The sequence below is a fragment of the Pungitius pungitius genome, chromosome 14 (genome assembly GCF_949316345.1).
Source record: "Pungitius pungitius chromosome 14, fPunPun2.1, whole genome shotgun sequence".
NCBI classification, from domain to species: domain Eukaryota; kingdom Metazoa; phylum Chordata; class Actinopteri; order Perciformes; family Gasterosteidae; genus Pungitius; species Pungitius pungitius.
The window spans coordinates 14,339,745-14,359,721 of record NC_084913.1 but is presented as its reverse complement, the minus strand read 5'-3'; the positions used below and the strand labels follow the sequence as shown (position 1 = coordinate 14,359,721).

The 19,977-nt window shown below is 44.8% G+C and overlaps 2 protein-coding genes across 8 annotated transcripts in view; one reads left to right on the top strand and one right to left on the bottom strand.

Moving 5' to 3' along the window:
- The first annotated feature begins 4,696 nt into the window (after window positions 1-4,696).
- On the top strand, window positions 4,697-7,882 carry LOC119227155 (insulinoma-associated protein 2). The gene has a single exon (XM_037485653.2). It carries the CDS (start codon window positions 4,868-4,870, stop codon window positions 6,689-6,691), a length of 1,824 nt encoding a protein of 607 aa, XP_037341550.1. The 5' UTR covers window positions 4,697-4,867; the 3' UTR covers window positions 6,692-7,882.
- A 127-nt stretch (window positions 7,883-8,009) lies between these two features.
- Window positions 8,010-19,977, bottom strand: part of ralgapa1 (Ral GTPase activating protein catalytic subunit alpha 1) — a 54,482-nt gene continuing 42,514 nt past the window's right edge. For 6 of the 7 annotated variants that reach the window (XM_037487613.2, XM_037487615.2, XM_037487617.2 and 3 more), the window contains 2 exons: window positions 14,272-14,396; window positions 8,010-10,780 (listed from right to left, as the gene is read on the bottom strand). In XM_037487613.2, coding sequence (XP_037343510.2) covers window positions 10,635-10,780; window positions 14,272-14,396 — 271 coding nt within the window. In that variant the 3' untranslated portion in view covers window positions 8,010-10,634. Of the gene's footprint in view, window positions 10,781-13,042; window positions 13,075-14,271; window positions 14,397-19,977 lie in introns of all 7 variants that reach the window. The other variant, XM_037487618.2, reaches the window with a different exon arrangement.

Genomic DNA, 19,977 nt, shown 5'->3' with positions numbered 1-19,977 from the left:
ACTACAGTTGCAATCATGACACAATGTACAAATAGATTTGTCTTGTGTAACGAGTGTTTTCCCAGGGTGGCTCCCAGCCGGCTCTTCAGAACGCAACTTGAGTCATGCAAATTGTGCGCCGCCCGGGAATTCTGGAATGGGAAAATAACATTTTGTAACCAAGCCTGTGATAGTTATAGCTCTTTGTGATGGTTGGGATATTTCGGAGAAGGGAAGGATTTTTTTGTTTTTGTAGAACTCGCTACCGAATGTTTCCCAGCAGGGATGCGTCCAAAGAAAACTGAAACAAAAATGTCCAAATGAACTATGCTGATCTGTATCGTGTTTCACAGTGGTACTTGAGAACTGGGGGGGGGGGGTTGGGCTACTTATTCTCCAGAAAAAACAGACAAGTTTAGGCCGGCCACAAAGAGGAAGGAGCATTTCACCAAGTCAACCATTGAAAGTCCTCTGCAGACATTTTGTAATGAAGAAAAATTCCGGTAATCCAAACGGCAGCCTTTCTCCCCCGTCCTAGAACACAGACCCACTGGATCGCCTCTCTGCAAAGACCTGCTGTGGCCAATTAGGGAAGGTACTTGATATTAGCGCCGCTCGGACCCAGGTGGCATCAATCTTCCCTCGTTGCGAGGGGAAGTCGTGGTCAGACGAGCCCCCCTCCAGAAGCACGTGCAACACAGGAATAGTGTCAGCGAACCACAGGGAACAAGCAAGCATTCCTTTCTTTGAAAGTGACGAAAGTGAGAAATCACCCAGAACGTTCCAGGGGAAGTCGGGGGGTTAAAGTCCCGGTGCAGAAAACTGTTGTGAAGTGCATTTCTTAAACATCTCCAGTTAGGGGCTTATTTAGGAAACGAGATATCTGGAGTGGAGAGAATAGGCTGCATGACATTGACGTGCACTATGTGCGCACCTTTTTTTTGTGACTTCCGTTGTGTGTGAATAGTTGTGCTGACTGTATACGACAACTATTTGTTTAATACTTTAAACTTTGACTTATAGTTTCATTTGAGCAATTCCTGGAATAAATGTAGAGCCGGGTTGCCAGATGTTTTTCCTGGCATGCAGATTTCACACCTCAATTTCTTCCCTTTGTAACAGGAAAGAAAAATGTTAACACAAAAGAGGTGTGTAAGCTGTAAAAGGACATTGGTTTAATGGGCTGCCAGCCTGGCGCCCATTTCCATAGGAAGTGGTTTTCCATAGACCACAACTACAAACTATCGTGCTCACCCAGATCACTACACTGTCTCTGCGAGGATAGACCTGATTCAATATTATTTATACAACAATAACCACGTGTGGAATTTGCATCAATTAGAACACATCACCATCCTAAAACAAAAAACATAATGTGGTACGTAAGATGATTTTTGGGTTAGTACTATTGGAGCATCGTTTTAAAATGAGCGTGAATATGTGTGTCCGTGCTATTTGAGCGGTCTCCATTGAACACGTGAACGTGCCTGTATGTATGGACGCCTGCATGTAGCCATTCCGTGCACGTTTGCGTGCGTTGTGGGAATCCCGGGGCATTCTGGACCCCAGCGCACACGTGTTACACAGATTGACTAACCATGAATCACTCAAATCATCCGCACAGTAAAATACATGATGGCAAAGGGTCAAAGTCAACAATGACTCATCAAACTGCATTCTGAACTGCTGAGTGTGCGGAGACCGAAAGCATGGTGGAGAAACCCCTCCTTCTTATCTGATGGGCTCTGAAACACCGTGGAGCTTCACTGCTTTACTTGTTTCTCCCCCTCCTTCCCCTTTTCTCCCCCCACTTCCTGAACCAAGAGACCGACTGACGGCCTGTCTGGCAGGCTTTCCAATTTATGTACAGTCATGGGAAGTAATTGTTCCTGTGTTTTGTCCGTTGACTTTTTCAAGTAGACAAACATTCGGGTCAACACTATTATTCCTGAGCCAGAAATAAAGTGGCGGTAATCAGATTCATGAGGAAGCACAGCTGTAGTCTAAAAAAGTGGTTTAGCCGGACAGCAAAATGCACAACACAGTTTATGCCGACATGGTGTGAATGTGAAATAGATTTTATCTTCAAGTTTGATTCAATCAGTGGTGGGATGTGACAGGGTGGATTTACTCGAGCACTTTATAACTACTTTATACTCTCACGTGTTTACTTTTCAGATGGAATGTTTATTTCACTCTGCTACATTTGTGACTGGTTCACACATCAGTGAATCAAATCTGATGTAGGGATTAAATACTCAAATAAACTCAAACCAGCACCACATAATATTAACTCAATATTATAGTAATAATATAACACCAGGTTAATTCGGTTGTTTTTACTTGTGTTTTTCTATGTAAGTCAAGTAAGAATTCAGACTTTTTATTTGTAAAAAGATTAGAAGTTACTGGGATAAAGGCTCAGTCAGGTACTGGCTATATTCGTCCAAAAGTTGCAGGATATTTATATATACACCGATGATAAAAAGAAGAATGATGATTAAATTGCAGTTTAAGTTGCTTTTGCAGGAATTTTAGTTATTACCAGTACCAGTAGAAAGTTTGGACACACATTCTCATTTAATTGAATAGCTTCTCACTGGACCCACAGAGGCCAAATCGGGCCTCCCACTCGGCAGTCAGAGGCTTTTTATCACGTCAACAGTCAGCACGTGAGTGCTGTGAATGTGTACCGCTAGATGGCGACAGAGGACCACGTGTCTGCTGCCACCCAACGCAGCGCCACGCGGGAGCCAAAAGTCCGAGCACGCAGCACGAGCCCAAATAATGGACAGGTGTTCACGGATGAATGATGGGCTTTTATTATCCCCTCGTCACTTGGCACTCAATGAAACGTACACTTAACGATTGACGACGCACAGTTGTATAATTAAACGGCAACAAGGGAAATGTCTTCATTTTGCAGGTTTCCTTATTTTTCCCATAACACTCGATGCGCGTGCACACGCACTCAGACGCGATGTGAGAACACAGCTGAGCGGGATAATACTGGATAATACTGCAGTACTTAAAGGCTCGTGGCTGAGAAGCGCAGATCGATGGAGTCATTTTCAGCAGTCTGGAGGATTATCCACCTCACTGCGCACCGATGCGATGCAAACGAAAGGCGCGCACGCGCGCACACACATCATGTCCCCCAGTCAACACCCCCCAAGTCTGTGGAAATCATATTTTTACAGGACATTACCCTGAGAACATTTGTCCTGTTTTTAAACAAAAATAAAAGCTGCTCTTTCCCACTGTGGGTTCTTCATAACCAATCCACTCATTGGTTGTACTTTCCATTCAATGAACATAGATAGAGGCTAGTTGTGATGTCTTAATTACACTAATTTAGTCGGTTAATTATGAGCAACTGTAATACACTCATGTGAAATAATTACAATATAGATTTTAGGTTTGAGAGCGAAACAGAATGATGAAGAGAAGGATTTATCTTTGTTTCTTATTTGTTTCCACATGTTTTTTCAGATTTCTGTCATGTTTTGTACATTCTATTATTTCTTATACAAACAGGTTTGGGTGAAATTATTAAAAATAATCTGACTGAGGCTGCGAAGGCAGAGGCCCCCAGTCACTCATGGTCAGTCGGCTCCATAACGACTGACCCTGAGTCAGGGTTTCTCTGCGGCTGACTGAATGACAGGAAAACAACCCAACTAAGGGTCCACACGGCTGGTGCTTCATTAGTCTTTAGTGTTGGGCCCTCCACCCCCCTCCGCTGCTCTATTCTCATTTCCATCCCCCAGGCGGCCCTCGTCAAGCCAGCAGCCCGGCCCCCGAGCTCGTTCTCACGCTCACACGCCTTGATGGATATCCAGCAAGGCCGGCTGGCCTGAGCACCGCTGGCCGAGCTGGGACCGCCTGGCTCGCATAGGGGGGGCGGCCAAGCCCGTAGGGGATGGCTGGGAGGGGGGGGTGGGGGGGGTGGGGGGGTATAGATGAATATCCCTTCGATCTCTTATCAGCTAGAGCAGCTTCTAGTGATGGATGTGAACAATTCAAACACACACACGCACACACAGGTTCATATGCTTGAAGGTACTCCCATCACCACAAACAAAGTATGTATCGGAGCCCCCACGGGTGTAATGCGGGTGACAAGCACTTCAGCCAGAAATACGAGAAGTTCCATCAACGTGGAACCAAAAAGGTGTTTCACACCGCAACCCAAATGACTGATAATTAATTAATTAATTACAATAATTATAACGACTATGATTATTCAATATATTCATAACCATATTGCAAACTTCCTGTTCAGCTCTAAAAAATAAAAACAGCAATTGTCCAAACATTTCAAAAAAAGAGTTTGGTTTGTGGCCCTCATTATTAGAGTAAAAACGTTGGTAGTCCAATGAAAATAAAATAAAATGATGACCCTTAAGTTTGTACAATGAGCCACAAACTACCTCAAACTTTATTTGAGGGTTTATCCAACCCCAACAAGTTCTGTAAAAGCCTTATTAAGTAAACACTATCCATAACAATGCTGGTAAGGTCAAAACGGTCCGGCTGATTGAGTGATATTTAATAAATACATAAGTTGGCTAACCCCTAATTAGCAACTAAAGAGTCCTGATCCTGCATTAACGTGCGTGTTTTTGTGCATCTGTGGGTGTATATTTGTGAGTCTGTGACCACGGACACCGCTCTCTCTCGTGCCATCATCACACCTGCGCGCGCGCGCGTCTCTCTCTCTCTCTCTCTCTCTCTCTCTCTCTCTCTGTCTGTCTCTCTCTCTCCCGCTGCCCATCTCCCTTTCTCTCTCTCACTTCAAAGCTCTACTTGATAGTGGGCTGTAGACAGGGGTTGTTGTTCTTTTCGCTTGGTGGTGCGGAACATCATCACCACCACCACCACCACCATGCCTCGAGGATTCTTGGTGAAGAGAAACCGACGATGTCCAGCGTCGTACCGGTCACGAACAAACAGTAATAACAAACCCGAAACATTGTACGGAGACAGGAGCGGCAGTGACAAGTGCGAAGCGACGGACCGGCCGGCAGCGGGGGGGAGCGACGTGTTGAGCGCGCTCCCACATGTAGTTCCGGATGGTCTGCTCTCAGTGTCCCGCGGGGACTCCACCGCGGCCACAGAGGCGTGGAGGCCGCACGTGGAATCTGCGCAGTTACCGGAGATCGAGGAGCAGGTGAGGCAGGTGGCCGGTCAAACTCCCCGCAGCGACTTCTCGTGCTTCTTCACCCCCCCTCTACCACCACGCGACCTGACATCGAACCAGTCCTGCAGCCCCGTTAAACCGGTCGGCACGAGACTGCTGGACCATCAGCACCACGAGGAGGGAGATCAGCAGCCGCTGTTCCCCGGGAAGCGCCTCACTTCCTCCCCGGTGCCGGGGTTTCCGGAACCGCCATTCCTGGTGAGATCCACGCAGACCCCGGTGTCCCCTTCCATCGAGAGGCTCCTTGCGAGCAGCAGCCGCAACGCGCCGTCCTACGAACACAATGACAGGTACGACACGCGGGTGGGTCACCTGTTCCCGCCATTGACACTAGTGAACTCTGAGCAGTTCCTCGAGCAGGACCAACGCAGCAGACTCAGCCGACCGCCCGCGAAGAAACCCAAAGTGAACCGAAAGCTGACCTTCGAAGATGAGGTCACGACCTCGCCGGTGTTGGGGCTGCGGATCAAGAAGGAGCTTCCCGGACTGAGGAGACAGCGGGAGAGGTCGTCCAGTGGCACCGCGAACCAGCCGCTCGGAGAGTACATCTGCCAGCTCTGTGCGGAGGAGTACCCGGACCCGTTCTCCCTCGCGCAGCACAAGTGCTCCCGCATAGTGCGCGTGGAGTACCGGTGTCCCGAGTGCGACAAAGTCTTCAGCTGTCCCGCCAACCTGGCGTCCCACCGCCGCTGGCACAAGCCTCGTCCGGTAAACGGCCGCGGTGGGGAGACACAGACCGACGAGGGCCAGCCGCTGAGGGAGGGCAAAGAGAACGCGCTGCTGCGCACAGACGGCAATCAGCACCCCGGGGTGGCGGACAGCTCCTGCGTGAGGCGCGAGCCCTCGCTGCTGCTACTGCACGGTCGTGCGCGGGACAGCCCTGAAGGCGAAGGCCTCGCGCGCCCTCACTACGACCCCTCGCTTCAATATCGGAACGCGGCCGGAAGGTGCGCGGACCTGCAGGTTAGAGAGGCTCTCGGTCCGCCCTCGAGCCGGCTTCTGTTGAATGGCAGCCCGGATGAGGGCGCGGACCTGCCGTTTGTCCCGCTTCCGATGGACGAGGCGGAAGAGTGTCGGTACTGCGGGAAAAAGTTCCGCCGACAAGCTTACTTGAAGAAACACCTGGCCGCCCACGAGACGGCGCGAGCGTCTCCCAGCCCGTCTTCTTATGGCCAGGCGCGCGAGACGAGCGGAGGACAGAGCCAGGTGTTCTCGTGTCACTTGTGCGGCGCACGCTTCCCGTCGGTAGAGATCAGGGACAAGCACCGCGTGTGGCACGCGGTAAGGGACGAGTTACTGTCGGGAACACCGCGGGGAGAACTGAGACCGGACTTGCTCCACGCGCAGGGAGGGGAGAGCGGCAGCGGGGAGCGCGAGCCGCAAATCTTCACGTGCGCGCACTGCCCGTCTACGTTCTACAGCTCCCCGGGGCTCGCGAGGCACGTCAACAAGTCCCATCCTGCCGAGAAGCGGCAGGTGATGCTGCTGCAGATGACCGTCCGACCGTAAAACGAGCGGGAGATGGACCACGCACACTCATACAAGCGAACGTATTATATATGAATAATTACCTGCCATGTCATTAAGAGGAACATATTATGTACATTTCATTCAGACATGTTCCGTTACAAATTGTGACGGAGGCCTGTTTGGTTCAGTTGTGAAAAAAGCAAAACGCTCGGTGAGAGCCAGGGTGCGGGTCACGGCTGGGTCTTGTTTAAAGCTCATAGAGCATCTTCAATTGTTTAACAAATATACAATTATGAACTAAACACAACTTTGTTGTTGAAAAATTAGAAAAGCGTGTCGGTAGAAGCGGATCTGTCCACGGTGCTGAAACTACACCAACTAGACGACCCTTTGTCCATAAAGGAAGGTCTGTTCCACCAGGTTGTTTAGTCTTTACAACCATTTTAAGAGCAACCATGGACAGGTGAAATATCTCAAATTGAGTAAGATAACAACTGGATTATTTTAATGATTAAACTATCAACGGATGTAAATTAAAGGTACCCTTTTTGCTAAATGGCAATTTATTCTGTTGAAATCTCTCGGGATTTAATTTGTGCAGCCAGTTGCACAATCACAATACTCCTATATGGGAAAGAGACCGTTTTTTTCAGCTTCTCTTGAATCCTATCATACGGCCAACTAAGTGTAAATTATTTGATATTTAATCACAACAACTAAACGGTTACATTTACTGAACACTTGAGAAGTGGTTCATTTGATTATAACTTATTAGAACAAAAGGGGTTATTCGCACCGAAGCAAAGACACAGACCTCTCCGCAGACACAGTTCTGGGGTAAAGTATCCACCATAGAGCCTATGTTTCATTAGGTACTGGCGTAATGTGTGGTGACCGGTTATTACATTTAGAAAGTGACCTTATCCCAAGAACTGGATAGATTCAGTGTCCTCAGTCTTTTTCATGTACAGCAAACAAACAAAAAAAACGAAGAAAAATACATAGATTGACCATAATATGCCTTTTATATTAAATGTGCCGGTAAGTTTCTCAGCTAACATAATATTTTCATACTGAAATGGAATATTTTATGTGTGTACTGCTAAAAAAAAAAAGAAGTAAAAAAGTATTGTCTTTATCGATTATATATTATTGTTGAAATATTTGCTGTACACTTCATCATCTCATTGTTGTTCTATGAAGCCTGTACAGTATTTTGATATTTCTGATTTTCAATGTGACATTTATTCAAAATTATTGTCAATAAACGTTAAGACAGTATGATGCCTGAGGAGTCCTGCTCTGTTTGCTCTCCACACACACACACACACACACACACAATGAATAGGTCCACCTGTTAAGTGGTACGAATTGTTTATTGTCAAACTCCCGCATTGCACATCTGCGCTCTCTTACGTTTCCAAAAGAGACATTACGCGTCTACATACTACAGGTGTGACAGTAACACAGTTGGAGGAAGTGTGTGTTGTGATGCAGCCGATCATCACATGCAGTTACTGAACCGGCGTCATGCAGTATGTACAGTTAGACGTTACATACGTCAGTCTCCAGGCTGACAACAGCAGAACTCCACATCCGCATCCATCCCTGCAGGCGCAGCAGGTACATATATGTTTGTATACATAGTAGGACATTGGTGTGGTCGACATGGTAACGGTACTCAGAAGACCAAGATTTCAGATTACGGTCAATAAGGCTGATTGGGAGGGCAGGTTGAGAGGGATTCCTTATTATGCTGAAAAGCTTGGGTTAACCTTTCTTTACATTTAGGTTTTGCTAATCAGGGTTGCTAATCCGTCACATATTCTGAAAGAAATCTGAAATTTCGTCATCTTTTCCAGCATGACTCTAATAATCAGGTGGAATCACTGATATTTTAATCCAAACCTCAAGAGATTGAGCCGCCAGTGAGCTGCAGTCTACACACAGATCGTTCCCAGAGTGGAGTGGAGCTCGTAGACCATGTGCCAAAACCAATCTATGGTGCTTCTTCACCGCAGCAATAATAATGATAATAACAGCAATAACTTAGGGGAAACGATTAGCCACGCACAAAATAACAACATGAATTTGACCTCATTTTTAGACTGGTAGATCTGTGATAACTTCAACCTCACAGAGAGGTCACAAAAGAAATAGTTTGACAATGTATTTTCTCTATTGCTGAAGTAAAGCAAATAAAACAGTAACAGAAAATACAGTTGTGAATACGCAGTTACCTGGATTTATATTTTCAAATGCAAATGACGTATACAGTAAATGTGCTTCCTTTAAATCAGGCCAGGGGGAAATGGAGTTCACAGAGCTTAGCCATCGTGTCGAGTAAGTGGATGAACGTTCATATTGGGATGAACCCCGGAGAACCACAGCTGAGACCATTCATGAGGAGAAACCAGCAGTAAGCAATGAAAGACAATTTGAAACGTTAGTGCAGGAATGTAGAGTTACAGTTTATGGATTATGAGTACAAGCGTATCCCCTTCATCCTCACGTAGAAATGGGGATGAGTCTAAATACAATAGTGGGGTTTTAAAAAAATAATGAAATTAAAATAATAGAACAAGCACAAAACCGTTCGTTTCTAAATGATGGTGAGATGACATTGCTTTTCTTCCCTCCTTCTCCCCGGCATCGCTCCCTTAAACACTCGGATTCCCCCCCTTCATTCCTCTGGCCTCACTTACAGGTCAAATGATAAAAACGCAGAATATGGCAGCCTAAAACACAGTGGAACCAAGGTTACGCGTATCAGAAAACGTTAACTGAGTTCCCTTTGAATAGCGAGCAAATGAAGAATAAGCTGGTGTGAAAAGGGGAAACCGTGGAAGCTTTACATCTTGTAGTGTTTTAAACAAATAATGAGGTCCGACTTTGGCAGCTATTCTCACATAACAGTATAAACAACCGGCCTCCTCACATTGTGCACACGCTCATTGATATTCATACATCTAACACACACATATATATATATATATATATATATATATATTCTTACGTATGTAGATATATAGAATATATATATAAATAAAAAGGAACAAAACAGACTAAAAGTAACATAAATGCAATGGACATCAGTGCTTTTTCCACATTTTACAGCATGAAACAAAAAAGTCGATACAACTTTCTGCGACAAATTGCGTTCATTTCTTTCTAAAAAGCGCTTTTTTCTCTGTTGTTTCCGAAAGCATATAATCCCTCCATCAATCGTCCAAAACCTTTCCCATTATTCCAGGTTCAGCTTTCCAGACCACAAGTTCAAGGAGGGGGAATTTCTTTGGGGTTCAAACATTTTGGGCTTGACAGTGATGCAGCGTTTTATAGCTAGCTTTCTACGTCATGAGGACTGAATAGCAACGGACCTCTGCCCTCTTTGTAGGCCTAATGCTATACGTAACACAAAAATATACCTTTTCTTTCTCCATACAACACCGATGGTGCACTCATTCACAAATGAATTATTTGGATATCAAAACTCATAGTCCTGCATGTACACACGCACGGAGTGACTATCTATACACTACTATACAGACTCCGCCTCTGTTTGATCTGCGGTTCAACCCTCGTCAAACATGCTTCTTCAACAATTAACAGCATCTCACATGGCACACTTGAGTTTTTTTGTGGTTCCTAGCATGGCACGGATTATGATAGAGCACTGCCTGGGCTGTGCCTACGGTGGCAAACATCTGCACTGGTTCAAATGGGTTATTTTGATTTGGAGCAAAGCCAAGGATTATATTCAGCAGCTGTGAGCAGTTTCTAAATGAAGTTTATGTGTTATATACTCCACAGAATACTTTTAGTACAACTGTGTGACGCTCCAGATGGTTCCGCCCATTTCTGAAAACAACACCCTTTGTTTCTCCTGAAATAAATGCCTGTAGACATGTAGACACAGCTTGTTTTCAGTGTAATTCACATAGGACTTTGAAAACTTTTAGGCGCTAGTTGCCTACAGAGCTTAAGTCTTATTGGCCGATCCGGAGGAGCGCCGCAGCTTCATCGACATGCGGCTCTTGCTAGTCCGAGGAGACATGGGGGACGCCGAGTCGCTCCCGGCCTCCCCAAGAGCCGGACTTTCTCCCCGAAGAATCTCGAGGCAGGAGCCTGTGGAGGGAGAGGAGGCAGGGGCGGGGGTGTGGGTTTAGGAGGTGAGCGGGGGGCAGGAGGGGGTTTGAGGAGGACGGATTGTTGTTGGGGCAGGGAAGGATAAAAGAGAGGAGGGAGGAGATATATAAGGGAATGAAAAGGGAGAAGGGACAAGAAGAATGTTACATCACGCCCTTCGATGTTCTACTGAACCAGATGGCAAAAAACTCACACAGATAGGACAGACAGACACACACTAGAACAACACACAACATCCACACTATTTGTATTCTACGCTGGATTCACTCCCCCCCGAGTACATCTAGACCTGCTCACATCCTAGAAAAACTGATAGGGTTTAAACATGTGAGTGCCTCTGAGGCTGTGTGTGTAATAAAAGAGCAACATCAATTATATCCAATGTTTAACAACTTATGCTTGGAAGTCTCCCATCTACTCGTGCTAAATCAGTCTGCTCTTACAGGCAGTTTGGTTTTCCAGCGGAGGGGAACTCCGTCGGCATAAACCTTTGAAAATACATTCTACAAGACTCATAAATACTGGTCCAAATGAGACTAAACAGCATCATCTGACTTTACAGATTTAGATGCCCATTTCTGCTTTTTCATAATGTCACTTTTTTTTAAACTGAGATACTAGATAAGAACTAGAATAGAAAAAAACAAACAAATGTAATAGATGTATATCTATAAAGTATACCATTCACAGCTAGCATGAAGAACCTTCTGCTTCAGACCCTTCCTCTTTACCCTGAGCAGGTTAAAGCTGTCAAGTGGTTTAGGGACCATCATATACATTACACTATGCTCCTCTGAAGTAGGACGGCCAAGGAAAGGAAAGGATGGTAGGGTAAAGGAAAGGAGGGCCGGTGACAAAAAGAAAGCAGAGAGGATACAAGAAAGAAAACAAAAGAATGAAACAGCAGAGAAGAGAAATGAATGAAATAGAGCGGAAACCGAAGAACAGAAAGAAGGTATGAAAGGAGGAGTTGACAAAGGATTTGTGAAGGAGGGATGGTCAGAGAAAAGAAAGAAAATAGAAAAATGAACAAAAATGAAGAATAAGTTGCTACATGCAGAAAGGTGAAAAACAAAACGTTCCACAGAGCGAATGGAAAGATGTCACAAACAGAATGAACAGGTTGAACACATTTATGCTTCATGCTGCTCATCCGCACAACAACCCCAAAACACAAACAAGTGTACTGACGAAGAAAGAAACATTTTATGTGAGTTTCAGGTTACACATGGTGTGTGTGTGTACAGCAATGCATCGTATCAATACCAGGAAGTAAGGAGCATACAAGAGGTTTCACCGGGTCAGTGTGACAGCACAGGTTGACAGAACCAAACCGGAAGAAGCCCAGTGAATGAAAAGGCAAAGGAGCAGAGAGCTCACATTTCTATAAAAAGGACATCTCACTTTCATCATGACCCTGAGTGTAGCTTGGTATGACGCTGACATACTCCTTAAAGGGAAAGTTCACCCCAGTATAAGAAATATATATCGTTCCTCTTACCAGTTGTGCTGTTTTTTAATCTAGATTGTTCTGGAGGTATCGGCCGTAAAGATGGCCGCCTTCTCGCCAATATAAACAGGCGCTAGGCTTGTTGTGCTCCAAACAACAATTAAGTGCGACAGAAAGACCTTGTTGTGAGCAGTTTAATGCAGGAACTATTTTTTTAATCACAAACTACACACTCCAACCGTATCACCGAGCGTAAAGAAGCACGCGTCTATTCACAACCAGAGAACATTAGCTAGCTCGGTAGTATGTGAGCTAGCAGAATCCAGCATAGATGAACACTTCCCTACCTGCAGTAATGCGATTGGCGGGTGGCGTTTGGAAGAAAGAAATAAGTTCTCACATGAAACTGCTCAGGAAAGTCATTCTTTATGGAAAGAGACATTTCTGTTGAGTTTCTCAAATGTTTTTTCCCATTCATCCCGGTGCATTGTGGTTTGATAGCTACGAGTGTATTAGCGGTGCGCTAATAGCAGCTCGCAAACCACATTTAGTCATACCAAACCACACCCACGAATGAGCTGACAATGACACTTCCTTTTGAATAGTATACAACTGTTAACACATGCAGGCCTGCTGACACTGTGGAAAACACAAAGGAGAAAACAGACAAGAAAACAAATCGAAATGAAACAAAATGGTGGACGAATCGGAGGAGAGTGTAGGTTAGGCTGAAATGTCAGTAGGAGACGCCAATCATCAACGAGGCGGGTCAATCATGTGACCAGGCTTACCTTTTAGCTATAGGCAAGTGAGACAATACGATCTGAAGGAGGGAGGGGGGGGGGGGGGAGAAAAAGACAAAAAAATAAAAATAAAATAAAAAAAGAATATGAAAATAAGTTAAAAAGGGAAAAGCAACTCAAAAAAATTATAATTAGAAAGTGAAAATGAAAAATAAAAAACAGAAATAGAATAATGTTTGCTCATTGTGCTGTTAAGTAAAGATCAGGAGACAGAGAGAGAGAGAGAGAGAGAGAGACTCCTCTTTGGGGGAAGGGAGGTTGTAATTTGTATTTCAGAGCACAGGATTATTGCGCTATTTACTGATTTTGCCGTAATTGGACTTCAGAATATCCACGCGATGGTGGGCGCATTTTAAGATTAGTAATAAGGCCATTTCAGACTAGGCTAGTGCTGAAACAGACTAGTGCTGAAACAGACTAGTGCTGAAACAGACTAGTGCTGAAACAGACTAGTGCTAGTGTCCTAGCATCTCACCATTGGACGGATGTTCTGATCCTGTGTTCTGGAATGACATTTGGGGCTGAAGAACACACTGACAACCCAATAAAGAGCCACATACTCAGTAGCCAGGTTGTGTGTTATTCAGCCTCGAAGTAGGTTGATTATTATTGTACAGCTATTAAAACAATAGCTGGTGGGATGAAGCGCATTTGGAGAAAATAAATAAAAGCAACAATTACACACATATTAACAATCAGAGCCACACCTCTGGTTAAATAACTGCCACGCTGAACACAGAACTCATCAGATACTCAAACCGTGAGCTGCCATTGTGTGTGTGTGTGCGCGCCTGTGTGTGTGCGTGCATGCGTGCGTGCGGGGCAGCCGTGTTGCTTCTGATAGTAAAATCCAGCATTAGTACTAAAGGGAAGAAAAAAGCTGTATATTTCCCTTGTTTCTGTTAGTGTTAAATTGATTTTTTCACAATGTATTTTAGTTATTATGAAAACCTAAAAAATCAGAGCACACGAATCCCAAGTATTCAAATGAAATATTTGAATCAAGTTTGTCTCATGTTTTAATGTCACTAGTGCAAATTCCTCCAAGGATTTATGGTGCGGGACACGACACGTCTAGCTTTGGCCACTTTGACCGGTAAAGCAGCAGTTTTGGTGAGTCACTAGTGACCAGCTCGGTCAAAGCCTACCTCTGAGGTTTTTGTCAGCTGGTGTTACATTGGTCTGGACGCTGCGCAGGCTGGAAGGTTGCATCTTACCTGTGTCAGAGGGCAGGTGCGTGCAGGGAGCGGGACTGTAGACGCGAGCCGCGTAGTCCTCGAACGTGGTCGGCTCCTGGTGGTGCTGCACGATGGTTTCTAGGTACCGGGCTCGCTCCTCATAGCTGGAGTCAAAGGTCAAGGTCAAGCAGCAGAACCCAGAATTAGCATTAAAAAAATTGTGAAAAGAGTGAAAATAGAGTCTGGTGGAAGATACAATAGTTTGGAGATGAACACGCGCCTTTTCAAGTTAGAAAGACTAAGTCTGCTGATTTAATAGTGATGTCATCAGGACTTGGAGACTACAAGGAAATATATCAAATGACTGCAATACCAACTGGATGTGTGGAGCTTAAAAGATGCATAGAAACAAGATCCAGTTGCATTATATGAAGTGTAGGCTCCAGCGATAAAGGATTGTAACAATGTGGTACAGAATCACACGGAAAGACGTGGTCACGGACAGAACTCGGACCCTTGCGCAGGGCTGGCGGCAGCGGGAGACCTGCGCAAGGGAGTGCACTGAAAAACTGATTACGCAAGTGAGAAGTGGAAATGACAGGGTAGAAGTGACAGAGCATTGACACAGGATAGTGATCCAAACCTGTTCTGAAAGCAAGGATAACTCGGCCTCTGCTGCATATTCATTTTCTAATCGGGATCTCAAAGCCCCAAACTTTATGAAGACTAAATCACTAAAGTGCGTCAAGTAGCAGAAAATAATAAAATAAAATTAATAGAAAACCAGCTGTAAAAAAACCTGAAATACTGCAAAATGAAGCAAATATAAATTAGAAGAAGACAATAAAAAAGTCAGCACTGTTTGCAACACTCCATATAGGTACAGGTGTCCCACATGGGTCTACACAGAATGTGGCGGTAAGAAAAGAAGGAGGAAAGCAAAGCTCTTTTATAAGCTGATATTACAGCCTTCAGCATTGAATTCAAAGAGAGCGGCGCTGAGAGCTGAGTGAATGGAAAACAGGACTTCAACTGTCCATCTATTAGAGATAACCTCATAGATAGAATGACATTCACCCTGCTCGTACATCCAGCCATAATGCCATATGCAGCTATTATAGTCTCTTTGACACACAGACACAGCTCAGCTCCAAATAGTATTACCATTTGCTCAGTGAGCTTCAATAACCTGGGTTTTTCAATGAGAGCAGAGTGTGTGTATTCGATAACAGGGGTTGTGAACAGGCTCCATGTGTGTACGTCAGTGCATGTGTCGCTGTACGAGTGTGTGACAGGATTAGGCCAATGAATCTTCAGAATGAAATCTGTGTGTGTGTGTGTGTGTGCGCGCGCCTTATGAATGGGTCGACCATCTGTAATAGCTCCCATGGGTTTTATATTGGGTTAGAGAGCCGGTCTATGGGCCTCAGAAGGAGAAAGATTCAGGTCTAATGGTAACTGATCCAGTTAGAGACAATGATAATAACAACAATACGGCTGTTTTAAAGTGGAGGGACAGACTGCGCTGGCAGAATTCAAAAGAAACAAGGAGAGTGGAAATGGAGGAAATGAAAACTAAAATACACCGTGGAGAGATTAAGCTGTTTGCATAACATTTTATGGAATACAACCACACTATATTTCACAAGAACTTCATGGACTTAAAGATCTAAAAATAGCAGTTATAGTTTCAAATATACTTCTCAAATTAGTGGGAGAGGGAATAAAGGCTGCAGGGAAGCAGGGATGGAGGCTGAAGGTGCAAAGGAAGCGAGATGAAGCTGGGAGGAAGAGAACTTGTAAAAAGAGAGAGGGAGGATGTAGCAAGGGTGCCGAGAAAGAAGGGTGAGAATTCTGCAGCCTTTCACAGTGGAGTGGATAGGGGAGGACTGCGGGGGAGACAGGATAGGGAGGATACAGATGTAACAGCATGTGTGTGTGGGTGAGAGAGAGAGAGAGAGAGAGAGAGACACCAAGTCTCTGTGATCTCGCCGTTTGCCTTTTTCCTGTTTCCCGCTCCCCTGCATCGCACTTCCTCCTTAGGTGGATAATTGTGCGTGTGAAGGGGAGAGTTGTGTGACTAATGCAATTAGGACCCAGGGCTGTTATATATTCCTTCAAACAACACCTGATTGTCTTCATTCTATGTGTAAATAGTGTGTGGCTGTACGAGGCGGCAGCTTGGGAACTACAGAAAAGTATCTGCCAACACAATCTCTGGCTTCTTTAGAAAGCCGCTGCCTGATAAAAGGCCACCGTTTTGTCATTTCTGAGAAGGTCAAAGGGTTTTAAGGACACCAGAGAAAGATGTCTACAGAGGGGCGGGGAACTGAAAGAAAGAAGGTGGAGAAAAGGGAGAAAAAAATACGCAGGCATGGCTCCACCGCTGCGATAAACGATGGGAACATCACATTACTTTTCTTCACTACCTCTGTGAGATGTCTGTCTCTCTCTCTTTCTTCCTCTCAGCGTGGGGGGTGTGCCTGTGGCTTTATGTCACTGTGTCACAAACACCAGCTCCGACTTCACGACAGAGAGCGGCGGATGCTCCGTCGCTGCACAGCACTTGACGTGAGCAGTTCATGTTTGGGATAATTGAAAGACCCTGCACTGTTACTCTGTTTAATTACAAACTTTGAATATATAGATAGATATATATGCCTACAGCAGGGGTGCCCAATAGGTTGATTACCAATGCAGTGCCAGTAGAATTGGAAGAAGAAAAAAAAACATGTCGTGTCACTATGCATGCCCTGAGGGAGCTAACAGAACCCGGTAGTGCTAATCAGAGATCCTTGCTTACTAACGGACACATTTCATTTCATTCAAATGCAACGCTGGCTGACTCATATCAGTGATCCGTGTAAAGTAATGACCCAGAATGTCTGGAACGGTTGGGACGGTTCCCTCACCTCTGACAGATAAGAGGCTAGTTTCTCTTTGTCTTTGTATTGATTTGTTATGAGCTCACAGGATGCAGCATTGTTGTTCCGTTTGCTTACCGCTGCTACAGTGTAAACTGTAGCTATCGCTACCTGCCCCAAGGGGAATCTGGATGGGGGCTGCTACACTTCAGTGGCAGTATTATCAGCTTTATATTACGAAAATCCAACTTTTTTAGTGCTTCTACACGTTAATTTGGGTATCTTGTTATTCCTTAGGAGCTGGCTCATTAGCAGGCTGTAACAGGCTCTTTTAGATGTCATTAAGACCCCAAGAGACCATATCAACTGGTGGTAAAATGGGCATACGATGGGTCCTATAACTAACGTGCACTAAGCACGTATCGCCAACACGGCTATGTCAACAACTTGATGGGAAGTTCAAATTATAATATGGACAAAAGTTGCTTTGTGGCGCACCTTCATCATCGAATGAAATGATAACTATCAAAAGTAGAAACCAATGAGGGATCAAGGAAGATGGACTCTGCTTAATATTTCCTCCCTCCATCCATCCAAATGCACTTTGCGCTGAAATCCGTAATTGGATTTAAGATGGCTCCTCTTTTCATGTCATTAGCGAAAAAATATCTCTTTTGGAGAGAGAGAAAAGGAAAGTAAGAAGGAAAAGTATGAGGGGAGGAAAAGGGGACAAAGGCTGGCAAAGCAGCGAATGGAAAAGGGAGACGGGTGGGGGCCGGGGGGGTAAAAAGCCTCTTTTGTATCAAGTCAGAAATGTCTTGTGGGTGGCTGAAAATAAGATTCTCTTTCTCTCTCTCTCTCATGTGAATATAGAAGAATGGCAATATGTTGTTTTAATTTAGTTTAATGAATTATTTTAAAATCAAAAGGCAAAATTTGAAGATGTGGTCAGGATCCAAAAAAACCCCCAAAACAACTCTCCCTGTGATGACATAGTCTACAGCTCTTTATACAGAACACCTGACTAAAATGTTCCTCTGGTTAAACTCGGCTAAAAGCCCAAATAAATCAGGAGTTAGCTTCCACTTAAGTGAGAGTGGAAAAGGGTCTTCTGGACGTAAACACTGCATGGGTGGACTTCCATGCTGGTGAGAGAATCACACCAATGCCAGGTACTGATGGAATGAAGTATTGATGACAATGAGGAACATTGCCTTCTCCTTCAGCCGATGTTGTCGCAGTAGAAACTGTGCACGTGGCTCTGAAATGGCGTCTCGTCAAGTGCAGCCAGGCTGCTTTTTATTGGAAAAAGAGAGAGCAGAGTTTAAAGAAGTGGGATGGGTCAAGGTTTCTCTGCTAACTCGCTTCTATTCACATTTTCTTGAGATGTTTTAATGAATCGGGTCCTTTTAGTCGGACATGACCGCAATTCAACCGTGTGTAACCCCGAACAACTCCGCCAGCGCCAAGTAGGACCCTCCTGTCTCAGCTTTCTCAACGTGAACAAAGGGAAACGCAACATTCTACGGAGAAGCTCAAACATCGGTTTTCAAAAGGTAAAAAACGTGTTAAACGCGCAACCGTCTACTTTCACCTCACACACGCACACACACAATCTCCCCCTGAATCTCACCCACACACAACTATCTGTGCTCTCCACCCGAGGCATTGGAACAGACAACAGAGAGGACATCAGAGCAATAATACGATTGGAAAAGCTTTACAGCGTGTAATGATAAACCTGTGCGTGTCTGCCTGTGTGTGTGTGTGTGTGTCCATGCCCAAGGGGAAAATCTAATGGGTTTATATCTTTCTGCGATAGCAATGATATGGAGGCTTTGTGATTTTATTAAGAGTGTGTGTGTCCACGTACGGCAAAGATGAAGGCAGAGACGGGTTGGTCTGATGCACTACTTATTGTCAGGGAACGACGTACACACCCCGCGCCCCCCCTCCCACCCCCCCGCTTCCCACACACACACAAACACAATTGTATTCACCCCTATTCATCTGCTCTTTAACCTAATGCAGACACAGGCCAAGGAGAAAAACAGACGTGCTACATTAATTGGCCCCTTGTCACCCCACCCCGCTCTTTGACATGTGTGTGCGCATGCACACACACACACACACACTTGCCAATGGGGGAAGTAGATACACAAACATACACACACACCCCTCCCTTTCACCACTGGGGAGCCCTAAAGCTGCCAGTGCAATTACAGCTCTATCTAACACACACACACACACAACCACTACAATGTGCTTGGACACACACACACACACAGCTTGGGTGTGAGTGAACGTCACAGCGGCCATGATAATAATTCTCTGATTAAGGCGATGGATCATATTATTATCTGCAGGCTGTAAAAGTTGGACAATGGTATGCTCCTCCGTGCATACATAGAACCATAAACACCCATATGAACCCTAACTATGGACGTGTGAGGTGAGAAGAAAAGAAATGTATGCATGGACCTATCCTTCCATAATATGGACACAACCTCAATAGCATTACGTTATCCTCCTGTCACACACTGTATGGACATGACTGATCTATCGACCCAGGGTTTCAGATGGTCGGCCACAACGTGTGCCATCACGCTCATGTTGTCTGTCCGTCACATTCAGACACACATTCAAGTGGCGAGAAGGTCATAAATAGATCCAGATGTTTGAAAGAGATATTTTCACAGCAATAAAAAAAATACATATATATGTACACATACATGTATAAATATTATTAATTGAACAAAATTACAACTAAGCAGCCTCTAATGTTGCTAATTATTCAAACTAATAAAATGCACCAAATGGCTATTATTCAAAGAAAGTATTTTGAAAAAATATTTTGCACATCAGTTTATTCTTAGAGCTA

Excerpts from the sequence above, each read along its gene's own strand:
- LOC119227155 (XM_037485653.2), top strand. The coding sequence starts at position 4,868 with ATGCCTCGAGGATTCTTGGTGAAGAGAAACCGACGATGTCCAGCGTCG.